The 21,036-nt window shown below is 39.9% G+C and overlaps 3 protein-coding genes across 6 annotated transcripts; 2 read left to right on the top strand and 1 right to left on the bottom strand.

Moving 5' to 3' along the window:
• The first annotated feature begins 391 nt into the window (after window positions 1-391).
• LOC145493365 (uncharacterized) lies at window positions 392-7,178 on the top strand. Of its 2 annotated transcripts, XM_081472831.1 has the most exons (8): window positions 392-455; window positions 1,346-1,366; window positions 2,097-2,213; window positions 3,303-3,521; window positions 4,554-4,673; window positions 5,373-5,492; window positions 5,903-6,262; window positions 6,507-7,178. In XM_081472831.1, the coding sequence occupies exons 1-8, from the start codon at window positions 401-403 to the stop codon at window positions 6,782-6,784; spliced, it is 1,290 nt and encodes a 429-aa protein (XP_081328957.1). In that variant the 5' UTR covers window positions 392-400; the 3' UTR covers window positions 6,785-7,178. The 2 variants fall into 2 exon arrangements, with proteins under 2 accessions (XP_081328957.1, XP_081328961.1); XM_081472835.1 differs by lacking the exon at window positions 4,554-4,673.
• Window positions 7,179-8,133: 955 nt separating this feature from the next.
• On the top strand, window positions 8,134-11,055 carry LOC145493400 (Golgi-associated plant pathogenesis-related protein 1-like). Its single transcript, XM_081472871.1, has 6 exons — window positions 8,134-8,164; window positions 8,980-9,055; window positions 9,160-9,222; window positions 9,669-9,952; window positions 10,190-10,348; window positions 10,972-11,055. The coding sequence occupies exons 1-6, from the start codon at window positions 8,159-8,161 to the stop codon at window positions 11,038-11,040; spliced, it is 657 nt and encodes a 218-aa protein (XP_081328997.1). The 5' UTR covers window positions 8,134-8,158; the 3' UTR covers window positions 11,041-11,055.
• An 805-nt stretch (window positions 11,056-11,860) lies between these two features.
• On the bottom strand, window positions 11,861-20,671 carry LOC145493381 (uncharacterized). Of its 3 annotated transcripts, XM_081472845.1 has the most exons (12): window positions 20,554-20,671; window positions 20,283-20,378; window positions 18,664-19,112; window positions 16,598-18,326; window positions 16,214-16,327; window positions 15,632-15,694; window positions 15,108-15,227; window positions 13,755-14,621; window positions 13,368-13,421; window positions 12,745-13,043; window positions 12,411-12,554; window positions 11,861-11,956 (listed from the first exon to the last, which is right to left on the bottom strand). In XM_081472845.1, exons 2-12 carry the CDS (start codon window positions 20,341-20,343, stop codon window positions 11,861-11,863), a joined length of 3,996 nt encoding a protein of 1,331 aa, XP_081328971.1. In that variant the 5' UTR covers window positions 20,344-20,378; window positions 20,554-20,671. The 3 variants fall into 3 exon arrangements, with proteins under 3 accessions (XP_081328971.1, XP_081328984.1, XP_081328976.1); XM_081472858.1 differs by lacking the exon at window positions 13,368-13,421; XM_081472850.1 differs by having other exon boundaries at window positions 20,283-20,671.
• Window positions 20,672-21,036: the final 365 nt, after the last annotated feature.

Consider the following 21,036-nt stretch of genomic DNA (forward strand, 5'->3'; position numbering starts at 1 on the left):
GTGTTCAGATTGTCTTCTGACAGAGTCGGTCACACGGACCACCAATCACGCTGCTCCAAGAGCAAGGAAATTCTGACCAAGTCTCTCGCTCTTTTGATTATCGGATGCGAGGAGAATAAATCCCTTTCGACGAGCACGTCTTCTGTGGCTGTAAACAATCAAGTAGCCTATCAACATCAGACTCGTGGAATGACAAAATTCGACAACTGGAATCAAGGTATCACCTCGAAACTGTAAAATAGTTTCTCCTTTTTTTGTTCTAATTAATCCAACCTGTAAGCCGACACCGTGTGTTTTTCTTCACGACTATCTAGCGAACTCTCTCGTTTACCACGCAGTTATTTTTGTTTTGGTTATTGTCTTTTTGTTCACAGAAGCGCGAGAAGTGTTCCAAACAAACATGAAATACGCGTGTGCAGTTTGTGTTATTTTATGTTCGTTTCTTGCCCTAGTAGGTAAGCTGTTACATGTGATCATGAATGTATCTTTGTGTTTAAATATTGATTGTTGTTGGGTCAAAATACAATGGTAGATGACTGCTTCACCACAAGATACATTTTGTGTAATGAAAAGGAATGAATATAAGTGTAAACGTGTTTGGTTCTTTTACTGATTGCTCGAAATGCTTTGTTTTTAAATGACCTGTGCGTCTGATCCAATGATAGGGACGGGATTCCGGTGAAAAGTAAGTTAAAAAACCTGTTTTGATAGTGGTGTGACAATTCTTTCGACGCCACTTTTTCAGTATTTTCGTCCTCATTTTTAATTGTCCGGGTATCGTAAAAACGCAATTACATGCCCTGATCTTCTACAAATTGAGAGTAGATTTTATACGAAAAAAACCTGGAAGACGGTGAAGGTGTGTAGGAGGAGGAGACGTAGAAGGGAAGGATCTATATCTGGTAGTTATGAACAGCCTGTTGGGAAAAATGGCATGTAGTATCACCTTAAAATAAATTGATATGGTAAAATAGTATGTGATACTGCCATTCCTTTTTTATGTGTCATTTTATTATATTTTTGAAGTTGACAACGCATAATATTGTGTGGCAATTATTCTTAACTGTCCGATTGGATCAAATAATAAAGATAATCCACGATCGTAAGTTGGAAAGTCCAAAATTACAATTTGTCCTGCCAGTTGCTTAAATTTTGTTCTAAATAAGTTGAGAAAATGTGATAGGATGTATTCAATTTTACGACAGGCTCCCCACTTAAAGAGACTCATTTGCAAGGACACACGTGCACATACAAGAAAAAACTATTCGTTGAGTATCATAAGTACTAACTTTGTGATTTATAATGTTGCTTTTTTTTTTTATTTATCATATATTTCTTGTTTTAGATTGCCGTGCAGCACCCAGAGGTAAGGAGTAGGGAGATTGTAAGAAAAATTACTGCAAGTAAAAAACTGTACATGTAATCAACTAAACCCAAAATATTCAACAATGATAATGCTTCCCCAAGTGAAGGAATAGGGGGCCTAAACCTGAGATACTACTCCATCGCAGATTATCCCTCCCAACCCCTGAATTTTGTCAATGCGCCCCAATACATGACGATACCCCTAAACCTGGGCGGAGAAAGTCATTATGTGAGTGGGTATCTTGCCCCAGAACACAGAGGAAAGAAAATCAGCCAAGCTCGAATTCGGATTCCAATATAGCAACCGCGCCTCCGCTCATAGAGTCATGAAAAAGCCCGCCTGAACCAAACCCTTCTGTTAAAAGTAGTAAAACAAACAAAACAGAGCCCAAGCAAAAACTCAGGTAACCGGTGAAGGTCGGGGAACATTGCATAGGCTAAGCTCGTAGGCTAAGTTCCTATTCAAAGGAAAATGAATAACAATATTTAGAGAGCAAGCCACATCAGCCTTAGCTGGTTTTTATGCGGGTCCTCTGTCCTGGTCGAGTTGAAATTTGGAGATGTTAGTTTTTGTAATGGGAGGAAAACCGGAGAACCCCGAGAAAAACCATCGGAGCAAGGCAAGAGCCAACAACAAACTAAACTCACACGACGATTTGTAAAACTATGACACGACAAGCTGTAAAAAGTAGTTGAAACTGCATTCTCTTTCTTTGCTCTATGTGGCATAGATTGCCGTGACAAGTTTCGTAACTGTGACACGTGGAAAAGATCCGGCTTTTGTGGAGCCAACTCACATGCGTTCTACCTGAGGAATGGCTGTGCCAGAACTTGTGGGTTCTGTAAAAGTAAGTAATAACTACATGTATTAGCGGACACATTTTACGCCGCCATTTTTAGCTGAACAGATTTTGCAGTGGATAGAGATCGCAACAGAAATTATTAAAACTTCTTTGATTAAAAAATATCCTGAAAATTAACTGCCCAGGATGTTTGCCATTGTAATCCTGGCCATGTTGACAGTACTATGAGAAATATCATCGAAAACAGCATTGTACAGTCAAACCTCTCCTTACGGGCACCTCCATAATGCGGACACCTATAGTGAAGGACAGTTAACTTAGTTCCAACGTAACCACAGAATCAGTGGCGGATCCAGACCTTGAGCTAAGAGGGGAGTCCGGTTTCGTTTTGCTTGCCCTGTCGGCTTTTGTTCCTTCTGTGATTTGTTTTTTGTTACCCAAAATAAGGAGGGGGCGGACCCCGGACCCCTCCCCTGGATCCGCCACTGAGAATTCATATAATCTCTTCCTCTGTAATACTGCCACCATCGATCATAATAAGGACACTCAGATCTGCCCCTTCAGTGTCCAAATTAGAGAGTTTCAACTGTACCAGTGTAACATAGATTGACTCCGGAACGGCAACTTTGTTTTTTCATAGTCGATACAACGGCAAGTTTTCTTTTTCTATTAACTGAGTTAAATCGGTTCCAGTTGAGAAGCAGTGGCACGTTTTTATGCGATTTGACAATATAGGGCAGAAACGTCATTAGTTAGTGCACGGTAATGTATGTTTTCTTTTTTGCTTCTAATGTTAAGGCTAAGGTAGAAATAGCTTAAGCCTGCATACGAGCCAAGTGGCCCACCAGACCACGGTTTCTGTAGCATGAAGCGACTAGGATTTCTAACACCCCTGGATGCGATGCTAGTCCATCGCAGGTTCACCCCTAGCATTTAGTCCTCCGATACCCATTTGTACACCTGGATGGAGAGAGGCACTGAGAGAGTAAAGTGTCGCCCAAGAACACAACACAATGTCCCCGGCTAAGGCTCGAACCCAGACTGCTCGATCCGGAGACAAGCCCACTAACCATTAGGCCACCGTGCTTCCACTAAGGCAGAAAGCTTAAGTGAAAAACCATTTACATTTTCCAGGTAACGCTCCACTGGATACCAATCTACATTCTGTTCAAGATGCTCTCTACGCAACACATAAAACCGGTCAGAAAGCGCATAACGGAGTTGTTACATTATCACATAAACAGAGTACCGCTCCTTCACTGGGTGCCCTGGAGCATCAAAAGCTTCATGCTCTACCACCAAAGATAGCCAAGCATCTGAGGACCTCAGACGAATCTGGAGAGGAAAAGCCAGGTGAACTATCGGAAAAACGAACTTGGAAAAGTGTCAGCTAAATACTTACAAAAGAGAACATTTTGTCGTTAGGGTGTCTGAAATTCTTTTGTTTTTCTACTCACATCACACGCGTTGTTAAAAGCCGTCTAGTTGATCATCAATCAATGTTTCTTAAGTTTGTCACTTAGTTTTAAAACCACAGTCGCGGACCCTGTGTGAATTACAGGCCTTCAATTCGGTTAGTCTCAATTGTTACAGAGTTTCAGTTTGTTAAACTTATTAGTTTGACTAAGTACGTGGCCTGCCAGAACCTGTTTTCCTGACTGCAACTAAGGAGGGCTACTTGCGCAAAACAACCCGTTCTCTTACCTGCTAGAACCTGTTTTTCTAACTTCAAATAACAAGGGCTGCTCGCTGCCAATCATTAAGTAACGATAGTGGTCAAACGTTATCTCTCCCGGTTTGAAAAATCAATAAATTGTTTGTTTTATTTTATTTTTTTTTTGCCGTTCTCTAATTCTTAAAGAGAAATCAAATTTTCATGTCGGGACTAAAGAAGTCAGTCCTTTAAGCCATGTTAATATGTTTTGCTGAACTAAATCAAACTATAGCTAGTATCTGTTAGCGATAGGAAAACTCTGGGGCACCACGGTATGCAATGTGCTGAAAAGGATCGTTTCTGAGTTGCCTTTTGCCTTTGTTTTTAGATGAGTCCGGGAGCAAACCTTTTCCTTTTCAATAGTCATTGTCAAGAGCCTGAAATGCTTTGCGCTGGAGTCGTTTTAAACGTTACGTTAAAAAACAACTCTGCAACAAGATGCACATTTTCGCGCCAAACGGAGACTATTGTTTATATATTTTCGTGCGAAATGGAGGCTATTCGTTTATTTAGTCTAAGGATCTCTATAACTCATTAACAATTCAACTTTTACTGTTTACCACTCACTTTTACCGTCTTTATCTGCTCGTTGTTTATTTGTTGTAGTTATTTAACATGATAACGTTTGCATGCGTTCATTGGTTGCTTGTTTTCTTGCACACGTTGTAAAGAATGCAAAGATAGGTTTGTGACTCAGACCTGTAAGAACTGGAAGGATGGTGACATTTGCATGGATGATCGTTACAGGAAATACTTGACTTACGGCTGCGCCATGACATGTCGCTTCTGCAGTAAGTAAAGTGTTCTTGTTCTAAAGCGGTTTTCAACCTACTGTCAAAACCAGTGATATGACACTGATTTGGTTTTGCTGTACTACGCTCCCTGATTGGTTAAAAATCTCTCGCCGCCTATTCAACAAATCAGATGCGAATGCAAAACCACCGCCCTTGCGCTACCTTGGACCAAAATTATAAGCAAAACTGCCTAAAAATATTAGATCTGCAAAAACTTTGAACAACTTTAAAAGTACTATTAGAAAGTTTAACGTTAGCTCTCTGCTGGACGACGGATGTATGCGTTGTTCTTGCTGTTCATCTATGTAGTTAGTTGTTAAATAACTATTAGGTGATATTATGATAGTATTTTTTTAAATTCAATTTTAATATTTTAATATTTTCTTAATTTTACTCAATCTTAGCTGAATACATTTTACTTTATATTTTAGTCTCCCCAATTAGTAGAGCACTTGTGCTCAGCCATTAAGACTGAGACTTAAATAAAGTTGTCATTCATTCATTCATTCACTCACACCTGTATCCAGTTTCCTTCATATCCTTCGTATTCATTGTTTTTACTCTAATACAATTAATGAGATTAAAATGACTAATAATTGATTAAAATACATGTAGCCAAGATAAGACGTTTTATTTATGTCACTTTTGTCAAACAAACCTCGCTCAAGCCGTGATACTGAATTACTTCCATGGCAGATTGTCGCGATACATACAGGGAAAACCCGTATTGTGAAGAGTGGAAAACACGAGGATTCTGTGAGACGTACAAAGAGCAGCTGGAGACCTACTGTCCCAAGACTTGCGGTTTCTGCATCAGTAAGTATTGACTCTTAACAACCAGTAAGGGAGAAAACTTCTTACTTGACTGAATGATAAGAGGACAGGAATGATTTTTCAGTTACCCGAATACAGTTAAACTATATCGGTAAGGAACTGGAGGACAACATTTTCAAATTATGACCTTTGATTGTGTTGTGTGGGACCAAGTCTGTGCGTTTTGGTGAGCGTTAATTATGTTTTTGCTGAGTAACTTGCAATTCAATTTACAGCTTTGAAAGTAATCATTTCAAGGCAAAGAAAATCTAACAGTTTTTTATCAAAAAGAATAGTAAACATAGTGGTCAAATTACTTAATCCAGCTCTCATGACGAACTAAGCAGAAATATAATTTCCCAAACAAATGGTAATTGATTGAACAATAATATAAATTCTTATTTCATATGAAGACGCAGAATACGTGGAGACTCCGACCGAGAATGTAACAACAACACCTTCCCAGAATTCTACAGCTACGCCTGCACCGTCCCAGAATTCTACTGCTCAGCCAACACCGTCCCAGAATTCCACAGCTAACCCTACACCTTCTCAGAACTCGACAGCTAAACCTCCAGGCCCTCAGGACAGTGGAGCAGCTGGTCATGTTGTTCCACTCACTGGCGGTCGACCAAGACAATTTGCCGAAACTGGAAACACGAATTCGAAAAGAGGTTTGCCGTTAGTCCCGGAGAGGAATTCGCCATTGTGGTCTGTTAATGCTGATACTCGGTTGACTTTGCCACAGCCTCAGCAGTATGATGACATGGGAGGTAAGACGCAGCTGTCTCCTTGGTGGAACATTTTAATCTTGTAGATTCTAAACATGTGTAAACCCAACAGTTCAGGAAACAGCTCAACTTCTCCCTCCCCACCATAATTTAAGAAAGTTACTTGCTCTTTCTGCAATGTAAACGTAACTTACTGCTTTGAGAACGAACAACCCTTGAAAGATCATCTTTCAAGTTATTCCGTTAATGGCTAATTAATTCTACTTTAACGTTTTACTCGTGTAAGGTGCGGTGAGGCGTCCTCTTGAAGACGGTACTTACTTCACTCCCGCCAAAACCAACGAGAAGTTTGATTACTACACCGAGCACTACTCACCAGATCCCTACGTAGCGGCCGCGCAGAGAGAAGAATGGATGAGTTCAAACAATGGTGGCTCTCCATCACCAAGGCTTAGCCGGAAATCAAAGAAACCGGAAGTAAAGGAAGAAAAGGAAGTCGTTGAAGTGTTAAAGAAATCTGACGTAAAGCAAAGCAAGCATAAGCACAAGAATCCGAAACATTAAATGAAATGAAGTTCGGATCCATCCACTGGATTTCAACTTTACTGTTGTATTTCATCCGAGACAATTATTAGAGCAAGTCTTAGCTAGTGGAATCACTTGAGAACTTGATGATTAAGGGGGTGGCGACTGGCTACCGTAAACCCTGGTTGAAGAAAGAATCTCGCTTTTGAGATGTAGTCTAGTATGATTGGGGTCAACTTTACAACTACTACGCTCCTGACGCACCAGATGCGACAAGCTGCCAATTCTTTAAATTGTGACTCTTTTCAGAAGGATTCAAGACCAACGAAACCGTAAAAGAAACCATCCCAAAAAATAAATATTCTGGAAATACTCGATCTTGAGTCATTTCTTATTATCACAGACAATATTTCCTTATCAAAAACCAATAGAAAAGTAGATCGTTTCAATCTAAATTGTCGATAAACCTAAACTAACCTTAATGTGTCATAATTTGTTTTCACTCATCTATGTGATCTTTATCAACAGCAGGCTCGTTCCTCTTGGTCGGCGATTCGCTCAGTTCGGTGGAATGAGCACAGCTACGTCCACAGTTCTTAGACCTTATTATTTAATGTTCTGATGACTGAGCTTACAATTTTCAACCGTTTTTCAAAATATGAGCGTAGTGAAACCATCAGAACATCCTGAAGGGCACGTTAGTCGAAGTCGTTAGTCGTTAGCCGTACGGTATCGATTTTTCAGGCAAGGCACCATACGTTCAATTAACCGATGTCGCTTATTTACAAGAAACAACCAAGTATGCTACTAACAATTGTAACATGACTAGGAGTTGCGTAGCTCGAAAATAGTCTTTCTGAACTTCCCAAAATTTGCGATAATTTTGAAGAAAAACTATTGATTAGCGGAGATCTTCTTACACCTGCTAAAGCGGTTGATCAGTAGCTTCTGGTGGCAAATGTGTGTTTTTAAAAATGCGTTATCTTCACAGGAACCTGAGGTTGTGTAAAACTGTGTTCGTTTTATGCTATGCTTCTGTCAGTTGTCTTCATGATGATTCATTATACATCTAAATGCTCATGGATTTCTATGATTTAATCGGACACTTTCAACCTTTTGTGGTAGTTGTGCAGACGAAGTCAAATATAATTCACAGAAAATTGCACTTTTAATGTGTTTTGGGCTCAGTTTCGTAAGAGTTCATTTGCAACGGAAAACAATTTCATTCTAATTTATAACGTTTTTACGCTGTTTTTACACGTGAAATGTTCCTACTTTTGATGCATTCGTTTCCTTATTTTTGGACCACCTTTCTCCCGCTCGATGCTAATGAATTCATAAAATATTAATCGGTTCCCCTTCCTCAGAGAAACCTGAGGCCAATTCAAAGAAAACAGTTTGTTTATTCATCGAATGCAGGTAAAAGCCCTGTTTTTTCCATTTGTAGTTATTGTTATTCACAAAGGGATCACATACGCTAACAACTTAAAACTTAACCGCTCTCAAAAGCGCGTATAACAGCCTAAAAGGGTAAGTGGTCTTAATTATTATCACAGTTAGGGATCATAAACTGTTAAGCCAAGCCCGATAATTAGCAACAGGTAATCAAGTGGCGAACAAGTTGACACCAGATTGATAACTGGTTCTACAGTCCTTTCTGCCCTTGTCGTCTCCCCCAAGAAACGATTGCTCTCATTTAACAATATAAACTGCTTCCGAGTTAAAATCAAGGAAAATCCTGTGTTTATTGCCCGTCATTGATTTTCTACCAGTGATTGTTTTATTGACAGTATGGCAAAATTTTAAGATTATGGGCGGAAAACTAGAATGCCCGTGAAACTTATGTTAACAGCATATATCTGCGTGTCGCCTAAGTATGTTGCCGTTATCAAACGTTGGTTTTGTTCTGCTGCAAGCAAGCAAATCGTCTAGAGAAAAGAAAAAAGAAATGGCCGCGCGGAAACTGGAGCTGAGACAGGAGATGTACAGAGAAGGACTGTGGACACAGCTAGTTGTATTCTCGTGGCCAATTCTTCTCGTGTTGTCGTGCGTGTTTTATTCCTCTCTCTCGGTGTTCCATTAAGAAATGACTATCTTGAGGAAAAATAAAGCCCTGTGAATGCGGTTATACTCTCCTTGTGCCATTTTCTCCTCAGTATTTAGGGTCATTTAAGCATGTGCATTGTCAATGACCGAAGAGCTGATTAAGTTGAAAACTTAATTTTCTTCAACAGTTTTCTGTCTTCCATGAGCCCGTGATGATCTTTTCCACATTACTGTTCACGTGCTGCGCATTACTTTCAAGAATAGGTAAGGAACACACTATTTCAGTTGTTCACTCTTTACGTTTACAAGACTGAACGTCTAACGTACATTTTACTTCCGTTGGCGTTTGACTCCATTTTGTTTCCTAGATGGTACGCCGTTTCATGGACGAAGCAAGCTCCTCCGTCGGTCATTTATCGGAGAAACCAAAGGTATTTAGCTTCCATCGCAGCCGCTATTTTTATCGTCACGCAACACAGTGACGATCCAAATGTCGGTTTCGAAATTACGAGCAAATATTATTACGTAACATAAAGCAATGACAATTCAAGTGGCTTCAAAGCCAGTTACACGGTGTATCTCCACCGCGCTTAATCACGTGGTGGCAACAGGAAACTATGGCGTCTCGCGTGTTACAGATGTCGTCATGCAGTCGAACCTCAAACATACGGCCACTTCGAGGCAAACTTAATCGAGCATTCTACACAGGAGGCTATTGAAAAGAAGTTTCAATAAGAGTTTATCATGTTGATCAGCGCTCGTCGAGATAAAGCAATTGGCTGTTATAAGTAGAAGGCTGTAACTGTCAAATGGGTTTTAAACACCATGTTGAGGCTTGATTACCCTCAACCCTTATACGTTCACTATACTTTCCAAGGTTGTGATCGAGATTGCCAGAAAGAATGCATTGCTGTCCACAACAAATACCGAGCTAACCATGACGCACCTCCGCTGGTTTTTGATCAGAAGTTGGCGGATGAAGCACAAGCGTTGATTGACAAGGGTGTCTTCAAGCATTCTGATTGGGTGGAGCTGAAAAATAACGGCGCTGCATTTGCTTGGGGTTCTCTTTTCCCAACATTCACTGCGGTCATCAAAAATTGGCACGACGAAGGAGCTTATTACGACTATCAGACTGGAGCACCAAAGAAGCAATCACAGGTATAACAGAATAAAAACAGTAATTAAACAAACAAAGTTGAGTTGATCGATGTTTATGTTTAGACAAAAATTGACTTGCTTAAGGGAATAATGTTGTTTATAGTGGTCAATGCGGTTAGCCACACTCAGCTAGTTCACAGGCATGCCAATTAAACTGAACAAAAAAAATGCTTCAACTAAAAATAATAGGCTTAAAAATCCCAATTTTTGTTAGTTATTAACAATATATCATTTCAGGTGGTGGATCATTTTATGCAGATGGTGTATAAGAAAGCTCGCAAGATCGGCTGCGCACGAGGTGGATTGTACGGTGAACCTTGGTACGTGGTTCATTACGACAAAGCCCCAACTCCCGGACAGCCAAGCATTACAATGAATATCAACAAACCGAAACAGGTAACAGAGTAATAGAAACATCAACGGTTGTTGATAACATGTTTTGGTTCGATTGTATAAACGTAGCTCCATTTAGTGCAAAAATAGGCTCGGATGTTTGTCCGCGGACATTCGGCTGTTCCGAGAGGCGAACAGTCTTCTGAGAGCGTAGCTCGAGGAAAATTGTGAACTATATTTTCGCACTAAATTGAGGCCATTGTGTTAGTATCCTTCAAAATTTTTCGCAACACGCACAATTTTGAAAATTGGGGAATTTCCGAATATGATTCGGATATTTCCCAGTTTTTGCTGGGACATCTTCAGTCACGTTACGCAACCTCAGACCAATATGGCGCTAGCGAAATATTTGCTGATAAGACCGTATATTTTAAACTACAAGAGAGAATAGTTAAGGTTCTTATTGTATTGTTTTATACAGTTAAGAACTTTAAAGTAAAGTACGGACACAGTTTAACGTTTCATACGGCTGATGTTTTAAGTATTAAACTTTCTTGAATTGCAAATAGAATTGCTCTGCCGCGTAAGATTCGAACACAAAATAGTAAGTCATCTAAGTAACTAATCCCTCAATCCCGTCTTATGAACTTTCTGTTTTATTTATTTCAATTGTTTTCATACAACAGGATGACAGTGAATGGTTCAAAGATGGTTCACCGTTTTCTGAAGAGCTGAAAAACATGCAGGAAGTTTAGAATCAAATTGCACCATGTGGAAAAGAAGCAAGCAAGTTGTATCACTTGCAGTCAGAGTCTACACCAGCGTATTTCAAATATAACCCAAAAGCAAGAGAATGTATAGCCGCTCATCTCTGTTGAAATTAATATACTGTAATTACACTTTGAAATAAAATTATTTTCTAACTCAGTTAAGATGTGCAATATCTTTCTTTATGTCAGACAAAGTCATTGAAGTACTTTCCCGCGCAATCTTGTTAAGCAACGTAACCGCCTCAAACATCCTACTGATTACCCGCAGCAATCATTACATCCAAATGGGTGAAAGAAGTAAATCCTTAGGTATCAAGAAATGGTCCACTGTACCGGCTCAACATTTCCCATTGAATATCACACAATAGTGCTTTTGTTAGCAGTAGTGTTGAGGGACTTTTGCCAAAGCTAAGCGCAAAAGCTCGTAATCATCCGAAAGCATTGTGCGCACAACAAAGTAGCTGCACTAGGGAAGTGGGTAGTGATAATTTGCAATGGTAATATCGTTTTCCACTAGTGCACCCCAAGGAAAAATTAAAAAAACGATTTTCCCCATGATTTTTCAAGTGATGATTAAATTTCTTGGAAGAGTGACATGGGCACGATTTCCAACGCTCTCTCGAGTTCGGTCACGCCGGTTTCAGGAGCGCGGAGCGCGGCATCTTTTTGAAACAGCAGCCAGTAATCGAGCCCACGTCATATTCAATCGACAGTCTGACGTACAAACTACTTTCGACATCACACTAGAATGTTTTCATGTTTTAGCAGCGCTACACATCTTGTTATATACAATTCAGGTTTTGGATCAGAGTATTCGATGTTCGATGTTCTGAGGAATGAAGTTCTTAGTCTGCATCTCTTTCCAATATGGCGAACTGTCCATGAACCACATCAGATCCGGCTAGTGAATAAAGAAATATTATTTTCTTGTGTTAGTGATTGGAACGAGCCTTTCCACACTACAGCAACCAAACTTTTTATGTTAGTTCAAAGATACATGTAAAAACCTAGAAGTACCATGTCTATTACTCTGCTTTTCAATGTCATATCGAGACTTTGTTTCCTTCTGAAGATATTTGTTTCTTATTACTCGACGCTTATAATCTTTTGAGGTAAGTTAAAAGTCCTCGGGTCATACATTATATTAAATTGTAGCAGTTTATAGTGAAAAAGTGAAATGTTTTACAGAGAAGTCACACACGGTGATTTTATGTGGCCCTGATGAAGAAAGCAAATTTCACTGTCTGGTTTGCCGAATCACTATAAAAGATAGTTTCAAACATTTTGGCTTTTTTAGTCTGTCTACTGAGTTTCAAGGTCGCCCCCTCCCCTAAGGTTGAAAAACTGCAGTGTACCTCTTTTGGTTCACCCACGTTGGACTTGTCATAACCTGGTACACCCGCTATGACTCCTGGTGTATCCATTTGTGCAATGTAATATGGTTCTCCATTGATAAAAGTTTTGCCGCAACCGAGCAAATGTGCGCCCTTCCAAACCACCTGCAAATAGAAAAACTTAAAATGAACTTGCATGGCTGACCGCAAACTTTCTTTAACTAAGGACGCCCTGGAAAGTTGAAACAAGAGCTACTTTATTTCCAAGCGAGTGACAGTGATTGCATCCAACTGTGACAATTTATACTAGAACTAAAAAAAAAATGGGTAGGGAGAACCTTGTTTCTAACCAGACCTGAGTGAAGTGATTGACCTTCATGTCTCCATTGCCAGTGCCAGTTGACCAATCATAATCTCTCTCCTCGTCATGCCAGGCTTTTACGGCCGCAGTGAACGTCGGGTAAAGGCTACCGAGCGCAATTGACTCCCCACCCTGCCCACCTGCCCAGGGAGAATGTTTAAACACTTTCTTATCCGCCCACCGCTGTGCCTGGTCTGCTAATTCCTGGTCCAGTAGTAGGGGCGATGCGCCGTGATTCAAACGGTACCTGTTATGAGCCGCCAGACATTCCCGCTGACATGAAGTGTCGCAACCTCAAAAGAATAAAACAGACGCTGTAAACCAAATTTAACAGCACAATAAAAAATAATACAAAATGTCATAGAATAAATTTATGACTGTGTGAGTACTTTGCCATTGAAGAATTACTAGCTTCTTTTAGCTTTCAATCAAAGCCTCCTAAGCCCGGCAACTCGTGTATGCCACTTGAATAGAAATAGCAGTATGCTGATTTATTCTACACAAGGTCTCCTATTGAAGTGCCTTGCGTGTTGTAAAAAGACTCGCCCATCTCAAGAGTAAAACGATAAAATTAGTGAACACTTTGTTCAGTTACTTTCTTAACAATCAGTCCTTACCAGTTGTTGATACAGGCTTTTGTGCAGCGTTGCTCGCAGAGGAAATATCAAGCACTAAGTGAAATAAGTAAGAACTTTAACATGGTAACATAGTATGCCATATAGAGGAAGTCAAGCGTCCTCAACCGCATGCTGTTGCCAGAGCTTATTTTTGGATTTAAACTGAAAATAACTGACACCATCAGGAATTGTATTGTGCGTTATTATAAACTAACATCGAAACAAATCACTTTACTCTGCGTATAATGTTCCTCTAGATCAGCCCTCTTTTTGAGAACTGGACGAATCATTATGAAATCTTGTCCGAGAAATATTCTTCCAAAAAGATTGAAGAAGGAAACTTATAGTGAAGCTGAAAACACAAAAATACCTATAGTGGTTTCTCACCTTGGTTGCTTATGGTCTCTCTAGTTTTTGCTTGTTGTGTTTTGACCTTTTCTTTGCAGAGTCGTTCTTTGCATCCTGCGCTACTTTTTGCCACGGCACTTATCTGTAAAGGAACTTGCAGTCTGTGTTGTAGAGCGGTTATACCATCCTGAATCATTTTGTCTTCTTCTGAAACGAGTTTTTGGCTCGCGACCTTCTCGTTGTTAGAATATGCGGCCAATTGAGGGCTTGATGCACTTAAAGAAGTCGCAACATTTTGAATTGGTGCTTTTATAAAGTTGTTGATATTTTTGGTTACGCCCTGGAAACTGAGTGCTTTAAGACCTGGTAAAGCAGTTTTGTTATTTTTGATAATCGTAAAAGCACTTGATTTAAGTATTGTATGGTTGAGATTCTTAGAGCTAGCAACTCCTTGGTTTTCATCCTGGTTCTTTGTAGGCAAACTCACATTGTTATGAAGTGGTCTTTCGCCATCAAAAGTTTGGGTTGATGAGCCATTTGCTTTTGTTGCATTCTTTACACTGTTGAGGTCCGCGTTTGTACTAAATATTGACCCTCCAAATGGTTTGAAAACCTTGACACTCGACGATGTTGGAAGGTTGTGAATGTTCTGTAGAAGTGACACCTTTGGTTTTAATGGTGAAATGTTAATCGTTTGTACGCCCCAAGACGGATTAAATTTGGCTGGATTATTTAGTTTGAAGCTTAGATTAGGCATCGGCAGTGTTGATGTAAATGGTTTTGACAGCATCGGAACTTGTACTTCATCGTTGTTCTTATCGTCTAATTCTGGCCCAGCATGCGATGTTTCCGGCGAAGGTTGGAGTGTCGCAGAATACCTCGACTTTGCTTTCCTTGTCCCTGGAACTAAAAAGAAGTCCCGAACATCGATTAGGACTATCCGCACCACATCAAAAGTGTTTGAAATAAGTTCTAAATACTTTTTTAGACTTAATGCCACGTAAACTAGAATAAGCTGCGGCTGTGTTAGCCACCTTGACCACTAAATTGCAACCATAACTATATTGAGGTCACAGTGGTTTTTGTGTCGGTCTCGAAACCCAAACACTGTTATTCTCGAGCTACTTTATCTCTTATGTTGCCTCTCTCTGATCTACCAAGTAGTACGTGGTATCCCTTTCAATTTGTCCCCATCAAGTGTACCCATCACGGACGCACCAGCTATAAGTAGGACCATTTACGTCCACTCCCTATCGCAGTCAATCTGCTAGGAAACGTGGCTTATACATTATGGATTGGCAAACCCACGATTGACTTATCTCCCATCTCTTAACCTCCTAATACTACACAGGCCGAATACAAGCACCGGTTTGTGCAAGGCACCTCACTCACCACAGAAACCGCATGTTTTTCTACAGACTACTTGCATTTCCTTTTGTCTTTTTTCACAATAGCCTTGAGCCTGCCATCTTGGACAACTAAATTCATAACTAGGTGCGTCTTCGCAGGGTTCTGGAAAGAAAGGAGAAAACATTCGCAAAGGAGGACATGTTAGTCGTGGATGAAAAGATGGTGGTAGACAACGAACAGTCCTTCTTTACCATAAGGAATTGTTGATGAATGAACATCTTTTAAAATCCAGTTTAGTGGCTGTCTTCAGTTTGCTTTAGTATTCTTTTCTTTTCCCGAAAGCTCACCCTTGAGTTGGTTTCTCTTATGGGTCTTTGAGGTATCAGTACAGGGAAAGATTGAAAGGTGCTACGTTTGAATCTCAATCTTATCTTGCTTCTTTTTTTGGCTGATTATGGTATTCAGAGCTTTGCTACCTTGAAAAACTCAGTACTGTAATATCTAAACTAAACGGTAACTCGCCACGACTTTATAAATCGTGACGTAGCTCCTTTAAATGAACTTACCATCTCGGGATAAAATGTGAGTCTGCATATGATTTGCACTTTGTTTGATGACGGAAGGAAGACCTAAAGCCGGAAAGTTATGAAACTCAATGTTACACGTCAGTTCTAGAAACTCGTAGACCATTTCCTCGTTTCTGTTAGTGTATTAGGTAAAAGTACTTATACGAAATTGATATATTTTGATATTCAAGCAAAGCAACCTCCCAGAGAGAATCAGGATCGAGCAAAAATATTGTTAACAACGCCTATTAATCTCAACAATGTAGCCAATTTAGGGTTTAGTGAGACCAGCTTGAACAATCTCTCCTTTCTCAAGCGAGAACCCCCAAACCGTCAAAATTATGCGTGTTCGTTCAATTCGTGCGATGATTTTAGTCGCAAAACGCGCAATCACCAAACATCGGTGCAACAAAAATTATCCAACAAGCATCTTACAAGGCACAATCAGCATCCAGGTCTTCGCTGGCTAAGCTGATAATCTATTTTAACACGACACTCTGTCGACGATTGACAATCAGGACCACATATCATAAAGATGTGAAGCCAAGAAATTTTCTATCTTTTCTACCAACAGACCCTTACCGCAATATCCGCAGGTAGCTTTGCAGTGTCTTTTCATAAACTCTGCGTACGCTATACCTTTGCAGTGTCCATGGTGAGCCCACAGACGGCACTGTAAAGTGTCATCGTGGCATTCTAAAATAAAAGAGCAAAAACCTCTATGACTCCTTCTACCCAAGTCATTTTCAGCCAAAGAACAAAGATAGAAGAACAAAGGAATTTTGTTTACCAAGTTGAACTTGAAAATAATATCACTGCATGACAATTATTTTTTCCTTAAAACTTTTAGGTTTTATCTCTTTTTGTAATTTTGATCGCTTGGATACTGAATTCGATTTATTTTATCGCCAATTTCTTCTTATTTTATTACTGTATTCTCAGAGTTTGTCTATGTATTTAAGGTACCTTCATCGTTCATTTTATGTGCCATATCATCGGTCGAGGCCAGTGTTGACTGAGACCCAGGTACCTGAGCATTCGATGACGTCCCTTTTGATTTCATGTCACTAACATGAAAAACAAGCTTAATGGGACGACTGCTAGTACTCGGCAACGTAATCAGAGCTGGTGAAGACACGTGATGCACATCAGCTGTAGCAGAATCGCTAGCTGTGATGGTGTTCCCAATGGGGGATTGAATAGCAGCATTCGTCCCAATTGCTTGTCCATTTGGCGACAAGCCGTTCGATACAAGAGTCGAATCTTCATGTTTTAGACCTCCAGAAGTAGCATTTACTGAAAGTTGATTCAATGCTTGTGATTCGGACTGCTGTGACTGTACATTTGCAGCTTCCAACTGAGAGACATGTGGGGTTTTCAACTCAGGAGTTATAGACGCTCCTGGCACTATCATGTCTGTAAGTGTAAGTCGTGACTGTGAATTTGGCATCATAGCTGTTCTGTCAATCTCTTGCTGACTAGGCTTTGCTCCATTTTGAGAACTCAATGCCGTTGAACTGGAATTCAGGTTTTCGCCTATCATTCCATCGTGAAAGCTTGTGTTGTTCAAGTCTGTTGCAACTACGCTACCTGTTGAGTCTAATTGTTGGATTGTGATAATTTGATTTGCCATTTGTTCGCTTTGCGACGGTGAATTAGTTGATTTTTCCATATCTTCAGTTGGTTTATCTTCTTTCTGTTCATCAATTCCTTGGTGAATGTTCAACGGTGACTGATTGTTCACTCCATTGCCAGGAAGAGAAGAACTCGATATATCTTCAGATGAACCGTTTATTGCAATGAATTTTCTTGTATCATTTGGATTGTTACTGAGTGCTATGCCTGTTGCATAAAATGAATCAGGCTTTTTTCGTTGCTGCTTTTCAGTGCTGGTAGTACTCGCGAGAGATTGATTTGAATTTGCAAAGAGTTGTGAAGAGTTCTTTGTTATGTCATTTGACAGTCCGATAATTGGTCCATTTAAAGTTGCAGATGGCGCACCTTCAGACATGTTACTTCCTGAAGATTCTTCGTCTTCTTCCGCTTCATGATTCTGTATCATGTCATCTTCCTGTTTCATCAGAGACTGGATGTTAGCGGCCTGTTCCCTCTCGTCACCTTCGCTAAGCTCCTCGCCGTCGTTTGCCTCCGAAGGAAGAGTTGCATGGTCATCGACTTCATCCTTTGTCAACATGTCGTCGTCCTGAATCACCTGCGACTGGAACCTCGTCGCGTCTTTTCTATCTTCCTCATCCTCTTCCCCAACTGGATAGGACGATACTGCGTTATTGGGTGACATTTGGTTTGTGTTGGCCTTATCCCTACCCAGCTGTATGAGGGTTTCTGCACCTTTCTGCCAGTTAGCATTCTCCTCAGCTCCAGACACTACGTGGTAACTGGCTGTTTCTTTGTTTTCGTCTAGCACAACGTTGTTAAGGCTATCATTATACAGGTATTGTTTCAGCAGAGCATTGTTGTTTAAAACTCTTTGTTCCTCTCGTACTTCATTTAAATCACGGAAACTAGTTGGTTTACTTTGTTCACTTCGAGTCTTTCCTGTACTTAGTGCTACTGGTGCTAAAGGTTCCACATGGGTCCTAGCGGAGGAATCTTCGTCCTGTGCTTTCAAAGAAACCAGGTAGGTGGAGTTGGATTTAGAGGAGTGTCTCGCGGGCTCAAACCAGTGTAGATCCTCCTGAAAAGGATAATATTAAAGAAACTTTGTTAGAAACTTTAATTGGGTAGTTTTTTAAGAAGTTGTCAATCTTGTGATTATGCTGTGGTAATGTTTGCGTTTTTTTCGTTTAAAAAATTCTATGCTGGACAAGACCAGGACGAGTGGAGCAAACGGTCATGGAACCCTTGTCAAAGCGCCACGGGAAGTTATCTTTTACCAGCTAGTTTTCCACAGCGAGATCGAAAGCCGCTTTGCATCCTAAACTACACCAAGTTTATGAGCACACGTGCAATCTCTATTATATCACGATACATGAAAGTACCACGACATTGTGTTGTCACTCTTTCCAACCTACCTTCTCCGGAAATCCAATACTTGCTGTACTAGTCTGCGTATTAGGACTGACAACACCATCGGAATCCATCCACACTACGTAATATTTTGAGCCGAAGATTTCGCTTTGTCCGCAGCCGGCCTTCCTAGCTTTTTTCCATACGATTTGTGTGAAATCGTGGAGAGTTTTTCCCGTCTTTGATCTCCCTGAACCAAAGTCAAAATCTCTCTCCTTGTCATGCCAATGTTTTATCACAGTTGTAAAGTTCTGAAGCTCATCCTTGACATCCCATTCGATCAGCTGCCCGTATTTCCCGCGGAATTTCATATCGTATCCAAATCTTCCACCGTCCGCCCATTTCTGGGCCTTATTAGCAAGAAAATGGGAGAACGTGACTTTCTTTGCGTGATGGTTCAAACGATATTTGTTAATGACTTCAATGCACTCTTTTTGGCAAACTGGATCACAACCTGTGGAAAAGAGCTTTAATTTATTTCGAAGAGCATTCCAATATTTAAGACGCTGCTACACAAGATATTTTCTCGCAAAATCCTCTTTTGGTTCGCACAAACTTCTATCATTAACGTGATTACTGTGATTTCCTCGTTATAAAGACTTAAGCGCCATTTGAAACTACATTTGTGTTCAATCGTTGCAGATGGAGCGGTGTCTCAGGCTGAATCAGGAAAACCACTCAGAAAGTGCACAAAAAACTTCACCTGGCCTGTTATAAGAATGGGAAAAGTACCAGATGGTCTTATTATTGAGTGGGCTGCTTATAAAATGCTTTCCTATAATGTCAGGCTTTTTAATAGTTCATTAGAAAATAGTAGATTATTAATTATACTAAGTGTCCCCAATTAGTAGAGGTTTTTTTTCCCCCATCGGCTAGATATAAAGACAATTTTATGTTTTATGTTTCAGAGGTATTAAAGACCCTTTGTAAAGGAGAAAACGACCACAAGTTGATCCAAATGGCCCGTATTCTAATATCAAAACAAAGAATTAACCCTTAAACGGCGTATAGAGGTCGATCATTTACAAGATAGGTAGTGTGTATCCATTACCCATTGATTGTAATTATCACAATCAGCAACTGTAATTGGTGGAAAACAGTCTAAGCGCTTGAAAAGGGGGTGTCATAACAATCAGTTTTGTCCTCAATTCTTCATTAAACAATTAACTCGTTGGTGTTTATCAGTTGCTTGTCAAGTTCTTTCGGAGTCTTTCCTTATGATCTTCCAAGCAAAAGCAGGAACACGTGAGCCATGCCCCGAATAAATTCAGTCTGGGTCATTTGTTCACATTTCCTGTCCTTCGACCATTTCGCCACTATAATTAACAAAACCTCAAGTTCCCCCTAAACTTGTTGATTATTGTTAATCCTTTAAGAGACTCAGGCACCACACTATTGTTCTATCACTTACAGGTGAGTTCCTCACCTAATGAGTCTAACAATCCAAGAATGGATGAAGCTGGTACACCGTAATTAAATCTAATGCGGCCATGACTCGTTCTACCTTGTTGTTTGGCTTCCCCACTGCCTTTGTAATAACGAGTTAAATTAAAACAAAACAGTAAAGAATAAGAGCCATAACAAGGATTCTATTTTGTTATGAATAGCAATTTGTCACAGTTACCTGCCGTGCACTGCTTTATCAACAGAAAAATTAAGGTGGAAGCGAAGATTGTTAAAATCATGTCTCCTTGTAAACCATCCAGCTAACATTCTAAACCTGTGCATAGAAACGAGGGGAATTAGGAAAATATTATTATAGAAATCTTTCAATTTCGTTAATTTTTCTTGGTCTGCAAGTAAATGTTATGGATTTAGAGAACAAACATTTCTCAGTAATTATAACCAGTTAGTTGAAAATGTTTTGACTGCATCACCAGACACCTAAGTCTTACCATCATTTCGTTTGTTTCTTTAACATTCTGTGTCCGGTACAGTATTTTGCCTTCTAGCGAAGCGAAGACATCATTTTTCACTGATTATGAAAACTTTAACCCAGTTTAACTTAATAAAACTGAAAATATCTTTTTACACTTCAGGAAAAACTTCACTTTTCAGGTCAGTGAATGTCAGTCATTATTAATTTACAAATAACAGGTCAGGCCCTGAAAGGGTTTCATAGCTGTGTTAATAAGCCAGTCACTAACTAGGTGATAAGTGCTAGGTTTCCGAACTGATAGGTCTTTTCACGCTATTATAATTCACGCTTAAATTATTATCGCTTCATTAAGAAATACCGTTCACAGCAAATAGTTTTGGAGGTAGTGGCTGATTACTCAGTCCCTACCAACTAAAGGATAAGCAAAAAAGACAAATAAGTTTTCCCCTCTCTCTTCAGTCGGATTTATTTTTTACAGCTCAGCGCAAATGGAAGATTA

The sequence above is a fragment of the Orbicella franksi genome, chromosome 1, assembly GCF_964199315.1.
Source record: "Orbicella franksi chromosome 1, jaOrbFran1.1, whole genome shotgun sequence".
Classification (NCBI taxonomy): Eukaryota; Metazoa; Cnidaria; class Anthozoa; order Scleractinia; family Merulinidae; genus Orbicella; species Orbicella franksi.